The sequence below is a fragment of the Trichosurus vulpecula genome, chromosome 6 (genome assembly GCF_011100635.1).
Source record: "Trichosurus vulpecula isolate mTriVul1 chromosome 6, mTriVul1.pri, whole genome shotgun sequence".
In the NCBI taxonomy this organism is placed as follows: domain Eukaryota; kingdom Metazoa; phylum Chordata; class Mammalia; order Diprotodontia; family Phalangeridae; genus Trichosurus; species Trichosurus vulpecula.
The window spans coordinates 65,328,025-65,347,566 of NC_050578.1; the positions used below are offsets into that span (position 1 = coordinate 65,328,025).

Here is a 19,542-nt window from a genome sequence, read left to right on the forward strand (position 1 = left end):
TTGGATTTCTTCCATTAAGTCTGGTATGAATTTCAGGATTTGTTGGAGTAGGTCTGTTGGGGATCTATGGACTACTTCCTGTTTAGTCTTCCATATTGACTGGAAATAAATGATAAATATCTCAAAAGTTCTCTCACCTGAATTCAACCCCAAATCAGATCCAGCAGGACTTATTTTTCCTACTAAACTGGAACCTAAATTCATGGAGCAGGAAGGGGAGATTACATGAAGACAGCATGCACAATCTTGGAAAAAAATGATATTATATATTGCTTTTAATGTGATCTGTGTTCTAAGATGTCTCACAGACCTCAAAGTAATAATGATAATAATAGCTTGAATTTATATATTGTTTTAATATTTATAAAGGACTTTATTACTATCATCTCCTTTTATCCCCCCAACAACCCTGGGAGGTAGGTGCTATTATGCCCATTTTACAGATGAAGAAATGGAGGCTATCCTGATTCCAGGTCCAGGGCTCTATTCATTTTTTGTCACTTGAGTGTTTTTTGATGAGAATGGTCAGGATAGTCATAGATTAAGATGAATGACAGAGAGAAGAGTATGATTCTAATCTTTCAAGTTTATGCCAGTGTGACAGAAAATTAATGTAGTGTTTAATGCTCTATCAAGAGACTGGCAAAAGCGGCAGTGATAAACTGTCCTATTTACCAGATATTTAGAAGACAAGAACCACTTAGAACATTTCCATATGCTCTGCCATCTCTCCAAGTCACTTCCCTTAGACATCATCACTACTCTCCCAGAGACAATCTTCCTCGCATCTTGGACAGAGACACCATCTGAGACCCTCTGTGCATATTCCAGACTCCCATTGCGATATACTACTAGAAAATATACAACTAACATGAGACAAACTTAAAGTAGGAAGCAGGGCTCTGCTGAATCCACCTGGAATCAACTTGGGAGAACTGATTGTTAAATTTTCAGTGGGAACATTTAAACCTCAGAAATTGCCAAATGCTACAAATCGTTGTTGATTGCCTAGACTTAAGAAAATGATGGAGAAAATGTGGATTGTAAACTTCAAAATGTATCATACATACATTTCTCCACCCTAAAGAAATAGTTGCTAAAAATTGACCAAAACAGTCTTGGTTATAAGCATCCTCAGATGTCAACTAATTCAACCTGTATCTGATTAGGTATTCCTCTACAGTATACTCACAACTGGCCATCTAGACTATGCCAGAAAGTTTCTAGTTATGGAAATTTCAGTATCTTCAAATACTTTGCAAAGTTCCTGGCACATAGTAGGCTCCAACCCTGCCCCCCCCAAAAAAAAACAAACTTGTAAACTTGACTTCTGAGGCATCCCATCCCATTCTGGCACAGTTCTAATTTTTAGGAAGTTTTCCTTTAACTACCAATGCTTGTTGTTACTCTACATCAGATAGAGCTACGAACCATCAGCTACTGATGACGTTCCTACTGGAGTTTTGTGTTTATAATCTAATATCCTTTCCCTTGTCATAGGGTCAATATACTATTTAGGATGCTGTAGTGTGGGACTTTAGAACTCTGGAAGGAATTTTCAATGAGCAGCTTTATTAATCAGTCACCAAGTCAACAAAGTTTTATTAAGCACCTGCTATGGGCCGGGCACTGGGTATAAAAAATAATTGTTAATCAGTTCCTGCCTTCAAGGAGTTTATAGTCTAGCCAGGGAAGACAATCTTTGTGTGCATCGGCATATGCAACATACAAGATTATTTTTCAGGGGAGCCTCTAGAATCTGGAAAGATGAAAGAAAGACTTCATAAAGAGGTGAAGAGCTGAGTCTGGGAAGAAGCAAAGGACTCTATAAAGACTTTAAAGTGCAAGTCATATCACTTTTTAAGGGGGAGACAGGACATGGTTCAAATCTATGACTTCATTGTTGTAGGGAACTCCCAGTGAAGCAACTCCCTCTGCCAATGCAAATTGGCAACTTGGGGTTCTGTGCCAGGGGTAGGACTTGAAACTGTTGCTTTCAGTCTCTGAAGTCATTTCTCTATCCACTGTGCCTCCCTCTCATTCATTGTTTGTGAACTGATAGAAGTGCCTTTTAAAGGTAAACTTAGGGCATGTTGCATCCAGAAATGGATTACTCTGCACTCACGAAATTCAAAGAACCTGAGATAATGCAAACCCCCGATCTAAGTTCATGTGTATAACCAAGAATATAGGTCATCTTTCTCTGGTGAAAGTAGCCTGAAAATTCAGAAAATACCAAAACTTACACATCCAGTTATTAATCTGTAGCATAATTCTTGACTATAACCTAATACCTTTCTTTTAGCTCTCTGTGTTTGGTTTCATATCAGGGACTTGTCACTTACCAGTGTTTGTGGAGGCTATTAAGCTTGATAAGGATGATTTTACTGATGATAATGTCACTGATTCTGTTGTCACTGGGGTGGTCAGATTTCCTGGAGGCTTCACTGAAGTTTGAACAGTAGTCTTTTTTGCTAGAACAAAATTGTTACAGGGGTTCAATTATGCCTTGAACTATGCTAGCTTAAGATCAAGTTTATATGACAATGAGGGGTTTACCAAAAATGGTTTCTTTTAAGAAGATTCTGTCCTTATATGATGATAATGTCAGTGACCCACAATCAGTAGAATGGGAACTCAAGACTCTGCCCCCCCCACCAGTTGTCAGGATGAGTTTTAATGACTCACTGATTTTTCTCAGTTAACAACCTTTGTTAAGCACTGGTATTGATTTTCTTTTTTTCTTTCTTTTATTAATTAATTAATTAATTGATTAATTTTTAGTTTTCAACATTCATTTCCACAGGATTTTGAGTTCCAAATTCTCTTCCCTACCCCGCACCCAAAGATGGCATGCATTCAGGTTACCCCTTCCCCCAGTCTGCCCTCCCTTCTATCACTCCTCCCTCCCCCTTATTCACTTCCCCCTTACTTTCTTGTAGGGCGAGATAGATTTTTATACCCCATTGCCTTTCTATCTTATTTCCCAGTTGCATGTAAAAACATTTTTTAACATTTTTTTAAAACTTTGAGTTCCAGATTCTCTCCCTTCTCCCCCCCCCACCCTCATTGAGAAGGCAAGCAATTCAATACAGGCTATACATGTGTAGTTATGCAAAACATTTCCATAATAGTCATATTGTGAAAGACTAACTATATTTCCCTCCATCCTCTCCCACTCCCCATTTATTCTATTTTCTCCTTTGAACCTGTCCCTTTTCAAAAGTGTTTGCTTCTGACTACTCTTTCCTCAAGTATGCCCTTTCTTCTATCATCCCCCACTCTTATCCCCTTCCCCTCTACTTTCGCGTAGGGTAAGATACACAACTGAGTGTGTATGTTATTCCCTCCTTAAACCAAATCAGATGAAAGTAAGTTCCGTTTATTTCCTTTCACCTTCCCCTCTTCCCCTCCATTGTAACAACTTTTTCTTGCCTCTTTTATGTGAGATAATTTACCCTATTCTATCTCTCCCTTTCTCCTTCTCCCAATATATTCCTCTCTCACCCATTAATTTTATTTTTTAGATATCATCCCTTCATATTCAACTCACCCTGTGCCCTCTGTCTATATGTACATATATATTCCCTTCAACTACCCTAATACTGAGAGAGGTCTCATGAGTTACAAATGTCATCTTTCCGTGTAGGAATGCAGACAGTTCAGCTTTAATAAGTCCCATATGTTTCTCTTTCTTGTTTCCCTTTTCATATTTCTCTTGATTCTTGTATTTTAAAGTCAAATTTTCTATTCAGCTCTGGCCTTTTCATCAAGAATTCTTTAAAGTCCTCTATTTCACTGAATATCCATTTTTTCTCCCTGAAGTATTGTAGTCAGTTTTGCTGAGTAGGTGATTCTTGGTTTTAATCCTAGCTCCTTTGACCTCTGGAATATCATATTCCAAGCCCTTTGATCCCTTAAGGCAGAAACTGCTAGATCTTTGTTATCTTATTCAATTTGTTTCTCAATACTCAAATTGTTTCTTTCTGGCTGCTTGTAATATTTTCTCATTGGCCTGGGAACTCTGGAATTTGGTTATTACATTCCTAGGAGTTTTCCTTTATGGACCTCTTTCAAGAGGTGATTGGTGGAGTTTTTCAATTTCTATTTTATCCTCTGGTTCTAGAATATCAGGGCAGTTTTACTTGATAATTTCTTGAAGGATGATGTCTAGGCTTTTTTATCATGGTTTTCAAATGATCTCTCCTGGATCTATTCTCCAGGTCAGTGGTTTTTCCAATGAGATTTTTCACATCATCTTCTATTTTTTCATGCTTCTGGTTCTATTTTATAATTTCTTGATTTCTCATAGTGTCACTAGCTTCCATTTGCTCCATTCTAATTTTTAAGGAATTATTTTCTTTGGTGGTCTTTTGGGCCTCCTTTTCCATTTGGCCAATTCTGCTTTTTAAGGCATTCTTCTCCTTACTGGCTTTTTGGGCTTCTTTTGCCATTTGGGTTAGTCTATTTTTAAGGTGTTATTTTCTTCAGTATTTTTGGTGTCTCCTTTAGCAAGCTGTTGACTCATTTTCAAGATTTTCTTGCATCCCTCTCATTTCTCTTCCCAAATTTTCCTCTACTTCTCTTACTTCATTTTCAAACCTCTTTTTGAGCTCTTCCTTGATCTGTGACCAAATCATATTTTTCTTGGAGTCTTTTGATGTAAGATCTTTGACTTTGTTATCTTCTTTTGGTTGTATGTTTTCATCTTCTTTGTCACTAAAACAAGATTCTATAGTCTAATTTTTTTAATGCTGTTTGCTCATTTTCCCAGCCAATTATTTGATTTTTGAGCTCTTTGTCAAGGTAGGACTTTGCTTCTAGAGTGGTGAGGGCTCTGTCCCAAGTTTCAGGTATTTTGCATAGCTGTTGTCAGAGGTACTTCTAGGCAACTGTAAATTTTCAGTTCTTCTAAAGTGGTATGATCAAAGGAGAGGTGTTTTCTCCTCTCTTGCCCTGTGCTCTTGTCTGTGAGTGACCTCAGGCACTCTTTTCTGCCTTGGAACTGCTAGGAGGACTCCCTCTCCACAGCCACCACCAGTTCTGCTACACCAGCACTCCTCCTCAACCCAGGACTGCCACCCAAAACTGTGACCCAGATCCAAGCAGGACAAAGCAAGATAATCCTGCTTCAGTGGCAGCAAAGAGATCCCTTCAATCCCCCTCTGATCAGCTCCTTGATCCCCCCCACTGTCTGTGAGCCTGTAGCTCTGGAAGCAGCTGTTAGTGCTGCCACCACCTCTGCTGCCCTGGGGCTGGGGCTGGACAGCACTCATCTATCACCCAGTTCCAACAGAGCTTCCCCAATGACCTTTAACTTTGTTTACTTTGCACTCTGTCTACTTTGTCTCTCTTTGGCATTTCTGGATTGAGAAATCTGCAAACCACCACAGCTCTCAGTGATTCGGTCCCTTTAGACCTGCTCCACCCCATCTGTGCCAGTGGCCCACACTGGACTGCACTCCACTGCTATTCCTGTGTGATTGGCACTTCCTGTTAGCCATCCAGGTGGTCTTGGGCTGGAGATTTGCTTCACTCTGCCATTTTGTGTGTTCTGTAGCTCTAGAATTTGTTTGGAGTCATTTTTACAAGAATTTGGAGGGGTTTAGGGGAGAACTCAAGCAAATCCCTGCTTTTACTGTGCCATCTTGGCTCCTCCTCCAGGTATTCATTTTCAAACTCAAAAGGCTCATTATGGTAGTTTGTACCACTGGAATGTTGTTCTTTGTTTTCATTCTTCTCACCCTTCTTCCTTCCTCCCTCCCTCCCTTGCTTCTTTACTTCCTCCCTTCCTTACTTCTGCCTTATCCCTTCCTTCCTCTTTATCCCTTCCTTCCTTTTCCTTTTTCCCTCTCTCCCTTCCTTCCTTCCTTCCTTCCTTCCTTCCTTCCTTCCTTCCCTCCTTCATTCCTTCCTTCCTTCTTTCCTCCCTTTCATCTTCTTCCTTCCTTTTCCTTCTTTCCTCCCTCTCTCCTTCCTTCCCTCTTTCTCTTCCTCTTTCCATTCTTTCCTCCCTCTCCATTCCTCCCCCTCATTCCCTCTTTTCTTTCCTTCCTTCCATCCCCTTTCCTCCTTTTGTTGATCTTTCACATATGGAAAAAATTGGGGATAGAAATGAACTTATCGTGATGAGAATCTTTTATGGGAAGAGACTCTTAATATGAGCATTGAAATGAATATGACTACCATTCGATTACCATTTGGGGCCCAGCATGTTTCTGTCTGCAGCTGAATTAGGGAGGCAGGGCCAATCGGCCAAAAAAAAGGAAGGGACTCACCCAAACTCTCCTCTAAATCCCTCCAAACAATTTTAAATAATTCCTCAAAAACAAATTCTGGATCAGCAGAACTCCCCAAAAAGGATGGAGTGAAACATTTTTCTAGCCCAAGGCAACTTGGAAGATTGGCAGGAAAGGTCTATTAAAGCCAGGATGAGAGTACAGAACAGTCCAGCATAGGCTATGCCCCTGCAAACCAGCAGTAGGCCTTGGGGGGGGGTGTGACAAAATCAGTGGCAGCATTGAGTGTTTCAGACATCTCAGCCCACAGACAGTAAGGAAGTCAGAAAACTGGCCTGAAGGAGATTGCAAGGGTCCTGTCACTGGCATTGGGGGCTGTAACAGGAGGGCAGAGTTTATAATCTCAAAGAGGATCATAAACATGTCTGAAAGGTTCGGAACCGCCGGATATAAGAAACTCTCAAAGTAGAAGGCAGAAGAATCAAAACATTTATTTAGGCTCCACAGTAACCAACCCATGAACCAGAAGCCCCATTTTGATATGTTGATCAAAATCTTCCAGGCCCAATAAGTACGCCTTGCAAGAGTAACCAGGAGGCTACAGAGAAGCATGATTGCGTAAAGCAAAATCATGCTTCCCCCTCGATGGTAATAAGATTACCCACTGGCCTGAAGTCTTTGTTCAGCTTCCTCCCGTAGGTCAGCTCTGCTACTGGCAGCTCCTGCCTCAGCTGTGTCTCTGTCTGTAACTGAAGCTGCAACTGAAACTGACGATGTAACGGTCGCTGTAACTGACGATGTAACTGTCGCTGGCTCCAACCGGAAAAGGAAAAGAGAGGATCTTCAAGCTGTCCTCTCCCCTCTTATAGGGTCTCTGACATCATCAAGCTCCGCCCGAATGACCAGGGCCGATTGGTTCCTGAGTTGGCTCCTCCCCCTAGCATAGCCGCCAACACCTCCCCTCAGCCAGCCCCATGACTCCTCACACAGGAAGCTGTCTGCTTCCTGGCATGCTCCCCGGGCCTCCTGCCCCGGAAGAGCAAGCCACAGTGTCCAGAGGCTCAATGAGGCAAGCTGAGCCATTCAAAGAAAACAAAAGCCATTATGGCTACACTCCACCCCTTGTTATAGGATACATAATCTAATCAGCCATGTATCCTAGAACATACATTGTGATCCAATTACAAAGGAAACTAAAACATATCATTCATTATAAAGCAAAACATATCATTTGGTGACATTCCTAAATATTGGTTTACGATTCAAATGTGATCCACCCCTAGATCCCAGCAAAATAATCTCTTCAATCAATCATCCCCAAAATAATTATTAATAATTCAAATGTCCACCCCTAAATCCTTGTATCCATTACATAGGATCAATAATATCATAACAATAAAACAACACAGCAAGGATAACACAAAATAAGTAAACAGAACACTATCATCATTTCCACCCCCCTTGAACGATTGGGGCTCAAAATCTTGGGGTGAGGGGTGAAGGTCTCATTTTCCATAGCTTCTTCATGCTGAAATTGGATGTAGAGATGGCCCTGCCCCCAAAAAGTCCCATTCCAGAGGTCATTTCTTTAACGAGCTGGCAGGAATTCCAAGAATGCTACATGCTTAGGCAGTCACCGGAAAGTGCAGGGTGCTTAAGCCTGAAGGAAACAAAACTAGCAACAAGGTTAGCCAAAACAAAGAACAAAAGAATAGACAAGTATGGACTATAATTCTTCAAATAAAATCATCTCAAGTTTGGTTGAGATTTCAGTTATGCAAAGATCCAACATCAGAGCCAAACTCAGGTGGGAAATGTTTCTTTTCAAAAGGAACATAATGAGGAAGCCAAGAGGATCCCACCCTAGATAGAGACTAGGATTGTCCTCCCAGCCTTTCCCCAGATGTACAAGTTTTCATCCGTTAATCACACAAGGTCACCTTCAGTCTGAGTGGCTTGTAGGCTTGCAGGAGCAGTTCTTATTTCCCTATTTCTCGTGTTATCAAGTCCTCTATACATTCTGTATAATTCATTGGTTGGAATTCCATCTATCATTTCAAAACCTACTCCTGCTCTCAATAAAGCAGTAAACATTTCTTTCCTTGTTACTCTCCTTTGGCGCCAAGTTTGCTGGTTATTCACCCTTCTCTCTTGAGGAGATCTATCCCTTCCCCAGTCACCTAAGTCATATAACTGTAAAATCTTATTTATCACTGTTGTAAGACGGCTCCCTACTTCTCCAAGTAATAAATTCAAAATTAGTTGTTTATAAGCAGGGGGAGCTGTCCTAATTATTAAATTCCTATGAGGCAGTTCCATTGAATCATTGTAATATTTGTCTGCAGTTCCTACCATAATGGCAGTCTTCATTACCTCCTCCTTTAGTCTCATGATACAATCTCTAAGTGAATACCAGGGTCTGTGCTCAGTGGGCCACATAGAATCAGTAGCATATCTCTTATTGCATCCCACAGCGGCTAATGCCAACAGAGTAGTCCTGCTATCACCATCTCCTTGCTGATGATGTTCCCTAAAAGCTTGTTGAACTAGAGGATCATGGCTGATACCTATGAATCTCATGCAGTCTGTCCCATCTACTGATATTCCACCGGCCCCTTGATCACTGAGTCTTACCATCCAAGATATCAATGGTTCTCCTATTCTTTGGCTGAATCTACTCAAAATATCTGTGACCTCTTGCGGTGAGAAATCTTCCTGAATTTCCCTTGTAACTGAATCTTCACCTCGGGTTTCTGTCTTCCTCCTTTGTATGGGTCGAGCCCTTGTCTGATCATTTAACCATCTCCTATTCTCTGTGTGAGGCACATCCTGAACCCCAGTAGTGTTTTGTGCCTCAGCCCCTAACATTGTCTCATTCTCTCCCCACTCACTTCCTCTGCCACCATGGCTAGGACGAAGCAGGCAGTCAGGCTCTTTCTGGGCTGGGTTGAAATGCACTCTGGGCTTTTTTGGTCTCCTGTTGCTCTTAGCCACATTAATAGAAAAGTTCTCATTTGAGTCAGTTTGGTCTTCTGCTATCTGAGATTCCCCTTCTTCCTGTGGGGTAGGAGTGCCCCCATGTCTTTCACTTAATCTCAATCTTTCGTATACTAGCCGGTAGGCTGATAACACTATCCAGCTTTGCCTAGATAGTGATGCCCCTGACTGAATCCCAACTTCTCGTAAACACTTTTCCAAATCCCTAGGATCTCCTCTCCGTAGCCTTGGTTCCCAGTTTTCACAGGGTCCAGCTTTTTTAGCCAATTCTTTTGCTAGGGAGGAATAAAATGGATCCTCCCATCCTGGGATATTCATCTCTTCCTCTGAAATTGTTCTGCTTCTAAATAGAGATCTTATACCTAGCGATCCTGTTCGTGACGCCAAATGTAACAGGAGGGCAGAGTTTATAATCTCAAAGAGGATCATAAACATGTCTGAAAGGTTCGGAACCGCCGGATATAAGAAACTCTCAAAGTAGAAGGCAGAAGAATCAAAACATTTATTTAGGCTCCACAGTAACCAACCCATGAACCAGAAGCCCCATTTTGATATGTTGATCAAAATCTTCCAGGCCCAATAAGTACGCCTTGCAAGAGTAACCAGGAGGCTACAGAGAAGCATGATTGCGTAAAGCAAAATCATGCTTCCCCCTCGATGGTAATAAGATTACCCACTGGCCTGAAGTCTTTTTTCAGCTTCCTCCCGTAGGTCAGCTCTGCTACTGGCAGCTCCTGCCTCAGCTGTGTCTCTGTCTGTAACTGAAGCTGCAACTGAAACTGACGATGTAACGGTCGCTGTAACTGACGATGTAACTGTCGCTGGCTCCAACCGGAAAAGGAAAAGAGAGGATCTTCAAGCTGTCCTCTCCCCTCTTATAGGGTCTCTGACATCATCAAGCTCCGCCCGAATGACCAGGGCCGATTGGTTCCTGAGTTGGCTCCTCCCCCTAGCATAGCCGCCAACACCTCCCCTCAGCCAGCCCCATGACTCCTCACACAGGAAGCTGTCTGCTTCCTGGCATGCTCCCCGGGCCTCCTGCCCCGGAAGAGCAAGCCACAGTGTCCAGAGGCTCAATGAGGCAAGCTGAGCCATTCAAAGAAAACAAAAGCCATTATGGCTACAGGGGCAAGACTCTGTTGCATCGTCTCTACTTGAATCCTCCTTGCAGTACTGGGTCTCAGTCCCATGGTGAGGAGGAGCACTAGCACAACAGAGCAGCAGGGGAGTAGGGAACCCGCTCAGTTCCAGGGGAGAAAAGAGTCATTGTTGTCACTCATGGACCAAGGCACAAGCCAGGAGAGTAGTAAACACAACTCTCCTTAGATCATACTGCCTTGAAAGAGCTGAAAACTTCCACTTCCACAGAATTATGTCTGAAAACAAGTGCACAAAATTCTGAAGCTTGGGACAGTGCTGCCTCCACTCCAGAAGGAGAGTTCCACTTTAGCGAAGAGTTAAGAGTAAAAAAAAAATAGATTGGAAAATGAGCACACATCAAAAAAATCTTGACTATAGGAAGTTACTATGATAACAGGGAAGATCAAAACACAAACTCAGAAGAAGACAAGAAAGTCAAAACTGCTACTTCCAAAGCCTCAAAAAAAATATGAATTGGTCTCAGGCCATGGAAGAGCTCAAAAAGGATTTTAAAAATCAGGTATGAAAAGTAGAGGAAAAATTGGGAAGAGAAGTTAGTGATGCAAGAAAATTTTGATAAAAGAGTCAACAGCTTGGTAAAGGAGGCACAAAAATGTCCTGAAGAAAATAACACCTTAAAAAACAGAATAGGCTAAATGGTAAAAGAGGCATAGAAATCTAATGAAGAGAAGAATGACTTGAAGAATTAGCCAATAGGAAAAAAAGGTACAGAAATTCACTGAAGAGAAGAATTCCTTAAAGAGAAGAATTGGTCAAATGGAAAAAGAGGTACAGAAGTTCAGTGAAGAAAATAATTCCTTAAAAATTGGAATTGTGCAACTGGAAGCTAATGACTTTATGAGACATCAAGAAACAATAAAACAAAGTCAAAAGAATGAAAAAAATAGAAGATAATGTGAAATATCTCATTGGAAAAACAGGTGTCCTGCAAATAGATGCAGGAGACATAATTTAAAAATTATTGGACTACCTCAAAGCCATGATAAAAAAAGAGCTTAGACATCATCTCTCAGGAAATTATCATGGAACACTGTTCTGATATTCTAGAAACATAGGACAAAACAGAAATTGAAAGAATCTACCATCACCTCCTGAAAGAGATTGTAAATGAAAACTCCTGAGAATGTTATAGCCAAATTTCAGAGCTTGCAGTTCAAGTAGAAAATATTGCAAACAGATAAAAAGAAATAATTCAAATATCATGGAGCCACAGTCAGGATAACACAAGATTTAACTGTTTCTATATTAAAGGATTAAAGGGCATATTCTAGAGGGCAAAAAGATAGGATTACAACAAAGAATCACCTACCTAGCAAAACTGAGTATAATCCTTTAGGTGATTATATGGATATTCAATGAATAGAGGTTCTTCCAAGGAGCTGAATAGCAAGTTTCATTTTGCATCTTCTGAAATTGTGGTTAGTCATTATGTTGATCAGAGTTCCTAAGCCTTTTAAAGTTGTATATCTTCACAATATTACTGTTATTATAAATTGTTCTTGAGTGATGAACTCAAAGTACAGAGTTGTGTGTGTATGTGTGTGTGTGTGTGCATGTGTGTGTGTGTGTATTTGAATCTATTGGTCTGTCTGTCTATTTAGACATAAATTTGGACATGGCTAATGGCAGGAATTTGTTTTACTTGACTATACATGTTTGCAACAGGTTTTCTTTGCCTTATGAATTGAGGGTGGGAGGGAAAGAATGCAGTTATGAAAATAAAACACAATTTAATAATTAAAAAGACATTACCATTTGATGAAGATGTGGGGTCTTTAGGTACGGCTTGCATAGTCATCGGCTTAGTGGTTGCAGAACCTATAAAATAAAAGCTGAATTTAGAAAGTACATATTTTAGAAGGAGGACTACATTTAGGATTCTATCTTAGGACCCTAAACCTGTGATTTCTTTAGTATAAAGAATTCCTTGGGAGGACATCCCACTATTGCAGATTTACTTCTTTAGCAATTTCTTGCCTTAGATAGTTGTCTTGGGCACTAAGAGGTGGGTGACTTGTGTAAAGCCACACAATCACTAAGTCTGAGAGTTTTGCAGAAGAGCCCAGGTCTTCCTGAATATGTGACCAGCTCTCCATTTGCTCTGCCAGACTGCATGAGATGGCAGATCTGTTTGAGATAATAATCTGAATATGACATCTATATTTGCTGTTGTTGGTGTTCAGTGGTTCAGTCATGTCTGACTCTTAGCGATCTCATGAACCATAGCACACCAAGCCCTTCTATTCTTCACCATCTCTTAACTATCTGTCCAAGTCCATGTTCATTGTCTTCCATGACACTATCTATCCATCTCATCCTCTGCCATCTCCTTTTCCTTTTGCCTTCAATCTTTCCCAACATCAGGGTCTTTTCTAATGAGTCTTGTGTAAGTTCATGGTCAAACAGCACATTTAAAATTTACAGAATTCTTTCCTCAAAATGGTCCTATAAGGCAGATAGATTTCATATTATTTTCCTATTTTCCAAGTGAAGAAAGTGAATCTCAGACAGTAAAATCTGAGTGCAAATCTTGCCTCAAACACTGACTGTGTGAGCCTGGGCGAGTCCCTTAATCTCTACTTCCCTGAGTTTCCTCATCTATAAAATGATAATAATAGTATTTACCTCCTAAGATTGACGTGAGGATAAAATGAGATCATATTTTTAAAAATACTTTGTGAACTTAAAGCTCTCCCTAAATGCTAGGTACTGTTATTATTAAATGTTTTGCTCAGAGCTACATAGCTAGTTAGAGCTAGGATTTGAATTCAGATCTTCCTTTGCTCTATTCCTTCTGCAGTATTGACATTTCACATATCATTAAAAATTAAGTGGTTTTTTTGGATGTCTGTTCTAAATTCAACCTCTTGGTCTCTCCTCCCCCCCCCCCCCCACGGGCACCCCCACCCAATCACTCAGTTATTCACACCTAGGAAAAAAAAACAGTAACAGCTAACATTTACATATTGTTTTTACATTTGCAGAGTGTTTCATAAACATTATCTCATTTGATCCTGAAAGGCTGGTAATATAGTCATCATTAGTCCCATTTTACAAATGAGGAAACTGAGACTCATTGTTCAATTGAGTTGCCAGTGGTCAAGTAGCAAGTAAGGATTCAAAGGTCAGATTCAAACATCAGTCTTCCTGACTCTAAATCCAGCATGCTAGCCACTATACAAGATACACAACGGTACCCTAAAAATGAACAAACCAAAACCACTCTCCAAGCATGGGTAGCACCCTGAAAATAGGGGATTTAGAATCAGCAGAATGGAACTTGAGTTCCAGCTATAGTGCTTCCAAGCTGGATTTTCTTAGGAAAGTAGTCTAACAGTTCCAAGACTAGTCCTCTCGTTCAACTAGATTGTCCACTACCACCATATTGTATCTTCCTCCTGCTCGACCCTCCCCTTTGGTTAAAGCCTTTTTAGCCTCTACATAGTCTCAGCTCAGGTATTCTCCCCCATCATCCCCCCCCATTATGATGTCTTCTCTGATCTGTCTAGTGAAGTGTGATCCGCTGTCCCTCGGGATACTCCATTTGACCTATTTTGAATGTTTTATCACATTCTAACATCATTTATGTTAGGCTGTTCTTATCTATTATATTATGTGTCTATTTTTTTAAGTATACATGTCTCATTAGTCCAGACCTTGGGGGTGTCTGCCAGATGTCTGGGCTCAATACACATTCTTAACCCACACACTCCTGGATCTCCCCCAAGCCTGGCTGTGCCCACTCTGGCTGGACACCTTTGGGCCACCTGCAATCAGCTGTTTGTGTCTTTCAGGACATAAGGTGAATAGTGACTTTAGGAGATAGATGGGGAAGCATGCCTCCCATCTCTCAGCAGAGAGGCAGTCTAACACAGATGCAGAATGAGTCATACATTTTCAGACATGGTCAAAGCGTCCATGTGTTTTGTTGCCTGTACTTGTTTGTTATAAAGGAGGGATAAATGTCAGGGGTGGAGGATTATTAGGAAGTGACAATCATGTGAAAACAAACAAATCAATACATAATGGGGGAGACTGGACAATGGGCCCAGTCCTTGGACTTCCCCAATTGGGCATATGGAATATGCACAATATTCTTTGCATGCTGTCAAAACAAACATGAAAAATGATACTAGTTTCAGTCATGATGACTCAGAGTTAGTAGTATATTGATGATTCTTGTGGCTGGCTAAGGACTTGGAAGGAATAATGACTCAGTAGAGGCTAAGCTGGACCTGACAGTGCATATGAAAAGTTTGACTGGATGAACTATTATTCACTTCCCCAGTGGCTACCTGAGGAGGAAGCTAAGAAATATGAGTGGATGGAGGAGAGGGAGTAACTGCCTAATCTTCCCACCCAACTGCCATTTATCTGTAAATTCATGGCACATCTGTTTCCTAGGTCTCTTTTGTATTTGTTCTTTCCTGATCATAGGTAAATGGCTATCTGGAAATGGCATTCACCAAAGACACTGTATCAGGTGCTCTTTGGACTTCTCCAGCTGGCATGGGAAACCTCTTTATCCTGGAAGATCACTACTACCCTGGAATTCACATGACTGAAGTACACTCTACCTCTGCAGCCCCTCCCTCCAGATGGCTCCTCCCAGAACCTTTATTTAAGGAGGATACTTAGGCCAACCACCTCTTTATTTTTCACCAAGCTTTACTCCATACTTCTCCTTCATGACCTGTACCACCCAGCATCTTTTTTCAGCTTCCAATTATACATTGTCTCCATGCCCCACCCCCTTAGAATACAAGCTCCTTGAGAATACAAACTGTCTTTCTTTTTGCTTGTTTTTGTATTTGCTTAGCACAGTGTTTGGCACATAGTAAATACTTAATAAGTGTTTGTTGACTGTTGTTTCTGTTAAATAAAGAAAACATTCCCTCAATGGGAATACTCAAATCTATCCACCTTTCCATTTGGAATTCTTCATCACTTTTCTGAAAAATATGAAATGATAGAGAAGCTAGGTGGAGCAGCAGATAAACGACTGGCCTTGGAAGCAGTTAGAACACAGTTCAAATCCTGTGTGTGACTCTTGCCAGCTGCAAGTAACCATGAAACATGTCACTTATCTCTTAGTGTCCTTTGGTACTAGACTCTAAAATACACATGACTGGTCAGTCTGCATCCATGAAGGCAGTTTCCTTAAGAATGAGTCCCCTACATTTATGAACTATGGTCAGAGGTCCAGGAATGAAAAGGATCCTGGGGCCATTTAGTCCATCTTCCTCCTTTTAGTGATGAGAAAATCAAGGCCTACAGATGGCAAGTGACTTGCCTAGGGTCACACAGGTAGCAGGCCTGGAATTCAAACTAAAGCCTACTACCTTCAGGTCCAATGCTCTCACAAGTCTGAACCAAGACAAATTGCAGATGAGAAGAGATAATAATTGATATTTACATATTGTGGTAAGGTTTGCACAGTTCTTTACATATGTGAGTCTCATAAATACGAGAGGTCTTATCCCCATTTTATAGAGGAGGCAGTTGAAGTTTCTGAGGCATCTCAGAGACTTTGTTGGTGTTCCACAGTTAGCAAGCATCTCAGGTGGGATTCAAACAGGTTTTCCTGACTCACAGCCTACCTCCCTATCTACTGACATCAGGTGCTTATACAGTATGTATGTCCAATTGCCTATACCTACAATGTAATAATATACAACAAAAATTGATGTTCAGAATTTGAGGTCATCAATAGAATCCTCAAAAAGAGATTAGATAATGCCCAGTTTCCTTACTAAGATAAGAGCCAGGACTGCCAGATTTCAGAAAGAAATGTATTATCTGGATAAGAGAAAAAGATAATCGGGTGAATAAGTCTTGGAGCTTTATGTACGTATGAGCAGGGTGAGTCAGCTGTAACAGGATGGAGCCATGGCTGAAAGATGAGCAGTCAGAAATAGCTCTGGCAAAATGGGCATTTCAGAACATGTGACATCATGGCAGTGGTTAAAAGGCAGGGACAAATACAAATGCAAGAAAATCCACTTTATGACAGAGCAAATGACCCAGGAGAAGTGGCAAAGGACCTTTATAAGGAACAGGCCCTGGCACCCACAACAACAGTATGCTAAGATCTCACTTCTTCGTGGTGTGAATTTTTTTTAGAGGGATTGAAACCACTAAGAAGGAAGACAGAGTGTGAGGAGGGCTGTCTATAACTATTTCCTTTTCTACATCTGATATGCTTGAGAGTGAGTTCAAATGACTCTATTTTATGGTAAGGAAACTGAACACTGACAGGGGAGAACTAAGGTAGCTATAGGTGACTCAGTGGATAGATTGTCAGGCCTGGAGTCAGGAAGACTCATCTTCTCAAGTTCAGATCTGGCCTCAGACACTAGCTGTGTGGCCCTGGGCAACCCTTTTTGCCTCAGTTTCCTCATCTATAAAATAAGCTGAAAAAAGAAGCAACAAGCCACTTCAGTTTCTTTGCCAAGAAAACCCCAAATGGGGTCACAAAGAATTGGGCATGACTGAAAATGACTGAAGGACAAAAAGAGAGAGCTAAAGAGATTCACATAGTTATGTTTCCTTTTTTTCTACATGTAGAAGTACCATATCTTTGGTATTTCCCATGTCAGTTAAATACAACATCTTCATTTGGCATCAGTGTTTTTTTAAAATACACTTTTGGCATTTGGAGGTGTTAGTGGCTAGCACTGACTTTGTTTATTGTTGGGATGTACAGAAATGGCATTTACAGTATCAACAGAAGCCACAAGACTGACTTTTCACAAGTTTTCCTGTAATCAAATCAAAAGCTTTTTTCACCTCTAAAACTGAACTTCACATACTAGATCTCACTTTTTCCACTTCAATATAGGACAGATCAGATCATGAAGAACTCAGAAGTGTGTGAGGTCAAATTTCCTGGTTATTTGATTGTTTTATTTGTCTTTTTAATTGTAGAGTGAACGGAGTAAAACCTAGCCTAAGGTGAGACTGAAGAGGTAGGCAAGTACAGGAAACCTAACTATGAAGAGTTTATAAAATGACCAAAAATGAGGCATAAACAAATAAATCATTTTGTGATTTTTTTATAATAGCATTCTTTTAAAACTAAGTCTCTATAAACTATTTTGTTTTTCTATTGGGTAAATTCTCCCTGTATCACTCCTCCTTCCTTTGTCCTCCCAGAAAAATAATCCCATATAACAAAGAATTTACTTAAAAGAAAAAGAGGAAGAGAAAACATAAAAATTGATAAGTACTCTGAAAAAAAACTGATAATATATGCAATGTTGCACATCCATGGACTTAGCTCCCCACCCATTGCAAAGGAATGTGTGTGTGTGTGTGTGTGTGAGAGAGAGAGAGAGAGAGAGAGAGAGGGAGAGAAAGAGAGACAGAGGGAGAGAAAGAGAGAGAGATTTTTTCATATTTGTTCTTTGAGGTAGGCTTATTTCTTAGCAATTCTTCAAATTGACTTTTAATTGTTCTGTAGTTTTTCTTTCCATTTATGTTGTGGTAGTCATTGCGAATATTGTTTGTTGGCTCTGCTTTATTCATTCTGAATCAGAGTGAAGAAGTCCTTGGAAGTCCTTCAGTGCTTCTTTATATTCATTATAGTTGTCATTTCTCACAGCACAGTAATATTTTATTACATTCATACCACCACAGTGTATTTAACTATTCTCCAATCGATGGGCATCTGCTTAGTTTTCAGCAGAGTATTACTTATAATAGCATTGTAAACTGTTGTGATAAAGCACTAAATTGTAGAATATATACATAACAGCTACATAATGCATTGGATAGAGCACTAGAGAATCAGGAAGACCTGAGTTCAAATCCAGCCTCATATACTTAGTAGCTGTGTGACCCTGGGAAAGTCACTTAACTTCTATTTGCCTCATTTTCCTCAACTGTAAAATGAATATAATAATAATGCCTGCTTCCCAGAGTTGTTGCAAGGATCAAATACGATTACATTTGCAAAATGCCTGGAACATGAAGGTGCTATGTAAGGAGTAGCTATTGATTAGAAGGTAGAGTCAAGAGCAGGTAAAAGAGAATGTCAAAAGCATGCATGATCCTGTAAGAATTAGCGATAATGTTGTCTATAATAAGGTACTATTTGCTCAGAGCAGATAATAACTGTAAAAGTAGTTAGAAAAGGGAAAGAGTAATAGAGATGGAATTCTATGAAAAGTTTTATGGAGAAAATGGTACTTGAACTGAGCTTTGAAGGCCATACAAGCTGTTGTGTGTGGACCTTGATCATGTCTAGCTATGATATCCATGAAGACTCAACTGTTCTACATAGATCTAGAATAAGAACATCTTCCTAGAAGGGTGGTGAGCATAATAAAAAATTAGTATCTGGGATGAGGAAAGGAAGACTGAAAAGAGGAAAGTCTAGAAAAACAACATTGTAATTTAGGGGCAGAGGAGAGTTTAAACCTGAAACCCCAAAAATCATATAGACCCTGTTTCCCCTTGGACCATTGTCAAAACACCCCCAGGACTGACTCAGTGTTTAGCTTTTGGGGATCAAACTAGGATGAAACTGACTGGTGAGATTCTCACCTTCTGCTCTTAATGGGATCTGGATATCCTGTCTCTTTATGGGGGGATAGAGAGGTGTGGGAAATCTACAAGAGACTGCAACTGCTCTGGGTATGATTTTACATCATATATCCATGATTTCTGTATCCTCTGATGAGTCTCAGTAAAGTCTGAAAATATGTAGTTAGAAAGAATATTTATTCTAAGCAGAATGGAGAATATGAGGTCCACCAAGGGCTAACTCATGGCTATGTATGGGCAAACAAAAGAATATACATGGAAGCAAAGAACAAAATGGTATAGCCCACTGCTCTGAGATACATGATTCAATCAATCAACAAGCATTTCTTTTGTAACTAATATTTGTCAGGTGTTGTGCAAGGCACTGGGGATGCAAGTGTAATAAATGAAACAAACAGATTCTAATGTAAAGCCCTATAAAAATACAACATAAATATAGTTAATAATGCAAATATATAGAAAGTAGTTCAATTCAAGTAAGTGGTATTTTCCGAATTCATTACCCAAGAGGTTTTTAGGTCATTCTTATCTTCAGGTATGAGAAAATGAGCATAGCTATGGTTTTTCATTCCTAATTCTTTTCCCACCACTAATCTGG

At 40.2% G+C, this 19,542-nt stretch overlaps 1 protein-coding gene across 1 annotated transcript in view; it reads right to left on the minus strand.

The window, feature by feature from the left end:
- EMCN (endomucin) overlaps positions 1–19,542 on the minus strand; it is a 137,477-nt gene that overhangs the window by 91,398 nt on the left and 26,537 nt on the right. The window contains exons 2-3 of the mRNA XM_036764785.1: positions 12,150–12,215; positions 2,346–2,474 (exon numbers count right to left, since the gene is read on the minus strand). Coding sequence (XP_036620680.1) covers positions 2,346–2,474; positions 12,150–12,195 — 175 coding nt within the window. The 5' untranslated portion in view covers positions 12,196–12,215. The remainder of the gene's footprint in view (positions 1–2,345; positions 2,475–12,149; positions 12,216–19,542) is intronic.